Source organism: Sinocyclocheilus rhinocerous, unplaced genomic scaffold (genome assembly GCF_001515625.1).
Source record: "Sinocyclocheilus rhinocerous isolate Xijiao unplaced genomic scaffold, SAMN03320098_v1.1 scaffold8410, whole genome shotgun sequence".
Classification (NCBI taxonomy): Eukaryota; Metazoa; Chordata; class Actinopteri; order Cypriniformes; family Cyprinidae; genus Sinocyclocheilus; species Sinocyclocheilus rhinocerous.
Window position 1 is genome coordinate 6,630 of NW_015642657.1, and position 3,015 is coordinate 9,644.

General features: G+C 35.4%; 1 protein-coding gene across 2 annotated transcripts in view; it reads right to left on the reverse strand.

Annotated features, from left to right (window-relative positions):
- The window catches only part of LOC107756336 (uncharacterized), a 3,989-nt gene extending 1,187 nt beyond the window's left edge, over positions 1 to 2,802 (reverse strand). The window contains exons 1-5 of one of the 2 annotated variants that reach the window (XM_016573389.1): positions 2,556 to 2,802; positions 2,373 to 2,450; positions 1,603 to 1,812; positions 868 to 1,106; positions 663 to 777 (exon numbers count right to left, since the gene is read on the reverse strand). In XM_016573389.1, coding sequence (XP_016428875.1) covers positions 663 to 777; positions 868 to 1,106; positions 1,603 to 1,812; positions 2,373 to 2,450; positions 2,556 to 2,619 — 706 coding nt within the window. In that variant the 5' untranslated portion in view covers positions 2,620 to 2,802. The remainder of the gene's footprint in view (positions 1 to 662; positions 778 to 867; positions 1,107 to 1,602; positions 1,813 to 2,372; positions 2,451 to 2,555) is intronic. The other variant, XM_016573390.1, reaches the window with a different exon arrangement.
- Positions 2,803 to 3,015: the final 213 nt, after the last annotated feature.

Here is a 3,015-nt window from a genome sequence, read left to right on the forward strand (position 1 = left end):
AATTTATCACCCTCATGTTATTCCAGAACACAAATGAAGATCTTTTAAATGAAATCTGAGTTTTCTGTCCTCCATTGATGGCCTATAACGGTCCAGAAAGGTAGGAAAGACATCATTAAAGTAATCCATGTGACTCCAGTGGTTTAACCTCAATGTATGAAGAGACGCGCATGCTTTGTGTGTGAGAAAAAAAAAAACAGAACAAAATATAGATCTTAGATGCAAGCTCACAAAACAACCACAACGCATGCATGTTGAGTTGACGTGAGGGCATGGATTACTTTAATGTTGTCTTCACTACCATGCTGGACCTTTAAAGTAGGTTGCATAGGCTGTCAATGGAGGGACAGAAAGCGCTCAGATTTATCTTCATTCGTGTTGTGAAGATGAACGAAAACCTTATGGGTTTGGAAAGACATGAGGGTGACTAATTAATACAAATTTCATTTTTGGGTGAATTTAGCCTTTAAAGGGTTTCAAAACAACAACAACAACGACGACAACAACAACGACGACAACGACGACGACGACATTTTAGTAACATTGACTGGTTCAAACTGACAAAGTCTACTGTAACTCAGATAATGGTTCTGTCCTATGAGCCCAAACCAAGGATAAATAAACATTTCCATAAGAGACTCCACATAAAAAAATAAATCTCAAATACCTCATGCACTCATCACTGTGAGACTTTATAGCTGCAAAGGGGAATTCATCTCCACATACAACACATTTTTGAGGTGGTCCAATCAACTCATCTCTGCTAGGAAGACTTGGCTGCAAGAAAACATCACAGCAAAATAGCATGGCATACATGTTTTATGTAAATGTTAAAAAACATTCCCTGTTTGAAAGTATGTAACTTACTGATTCAACTTCTAAGTTTCGTTGAAGTGGACGAATGAAAATGGTTGCATGACCAATTTGATTTTGAGGATCTTTCAAATACTTTACATGGTACCCCTCATTTGGACAGGGTATCAAGCTGAGATAACGGCTCCTTGTGTTTCCAGATATTTTTAGCAACTCAAACCCACCACCTTGTCTGAGTTTTGGAAAAGCCTCCACGATGACATCCTTAAATTTTTGGGGATCTGCATGGCATCCTTTAAGAATAATAATAACAAAAAGATAAAATGTAAGATACTAGGACAAATCTGACAGTTATCACTTATCTTTGACTTTCAGTTCAGTACAGTTTTGAAAGCTCCGGACAACTTTTGTTAAAATTTTAGTTAAATGACTACTGACAGACCTTACTATTTTTAAAGCAGGAATGTTTTAGAACAATATTTGCAACCAAACAGTTTTGGGGCACCACTGAGTTCCATAGTATTTTGTCGTACTATGGAAGTCAATGGTGCCCCAAACCTGTTTGCTGACACGCATTATTTGGATTATTTTTTTGTGTTTAGCAGAACAAAGAAGTTTATACAGGTTTTTAAAAATTTGAGGGCGAGTAAATAAAAGAATTTTCATTTTTTGGCTGAACTATCCCTTTAACAGTACAGACGATACATAAGAATTAATAATCCAAATGTGTTCAAGAAAACCTCACTTTTAAACAAACTCTAACATTCCAATAAATTGCTTTTTACATACCTCGAAAGGTGACACGTTTCTCCCCTAACCCAGCAGAGAACAATCTGTCTTTTGCACAGCGACTGGGTACTAAATCAGCATTTTTGTCATCAAGACAGCAGAAGTTATGCGTAAAGCTGCAGGATACTGCACGACTCATCACAGGCAAGCTTGTTCGTCTTGCAAGTCCTCTTCCTCTGTTGTAAGGCGTAAATAGTCTTGCAACTTCAGCTAGAAAGTGTAAGAAAAGTAAACACACCAGTCATCGTTTTAGAAGTGGTAAGGACAATAGTAACTGAATTGCAATACCATTTTTTCCTGACCTTTGTCAAATTGACAAGTTTAATAAAACTGGTCTTATTTCTTGCTTTTAGAACTTTGGCCAAAAAAAGCAAAAACACTACTGAACAATAACCACTAATTTCTATAATATTTTATTCGACATTTTCTTTATGACAATTTTATGATTTAAGTACTACAAACACTTGTGCATTAAATGTTTAATTTGCAGGTATGTAACAGAACTCATTTACAGAAGTTCATTCTTTATACCCTCATCAATCAGTTACCGTTTTTTTTTTTTAACCCAGTTGACAATCATGGGAAGAAGAACCGAAAAATACAGGTCCGCGTTTCCCAAAAGCGCCGTGGGCCTAGGGTAGGGAAACGCGACCCTGGATTGTTCCGATTTTCATAGAAGCCATTGGTGTTTAAGAAACGCAACCATTTCAGTTATTTAGAGTCAAGACTTTTTCCATGATTACAGATTAGTTATTAGACTAGAAACCAACCATCCACTGGGTGTCTGACTCTGGGTGTCATCACCCTAGGCTCTGACGTCGACGGTTCCAGACTCGATGACGACGATGCTGTGGGGGATCACATAAGTAGCTTCAGCTTCGTGTTTTTATGTCTGGAAAATTGTTTAAATATTTCATCATTAATGCGAATAACTTTAGGTGAAAATTACTTACAACTCTCCAGCTGATCTGCCACATCCCGTAGCAAACTGGACAACGAATTACTGCTTGCCGCCATTTTCTTTGAAAACTCAAATCTCTATCGCTTAGCTGGCCTGAGATTCTACGCGTGAGCTCTCAACCAATGATGCACTGAAGCTACACAAGGACCGCCTTCCTCATTTCCATGTTACACACGGAAAAGTAAAAATAAATGAATCAATAAATAAATAAATCTAAAATTAAATACATGTGGGAATAAATCATTCTAAAAAAAAAAAAAAGAATTCATAAATATATAAATAAATCTAAAAATAAATGTAAAAATAATATAAAAATATAAAAATACATTAAAAAAGAATTAGTGAAAAAATAAAAGTAATTTAAAAAAAAAAAATGTATAAATGTATAAAAGCAGAAAATAATAAATTAAGGGGGAAAATAATTAAAAAATGAATTTTATTAAAAATGAATC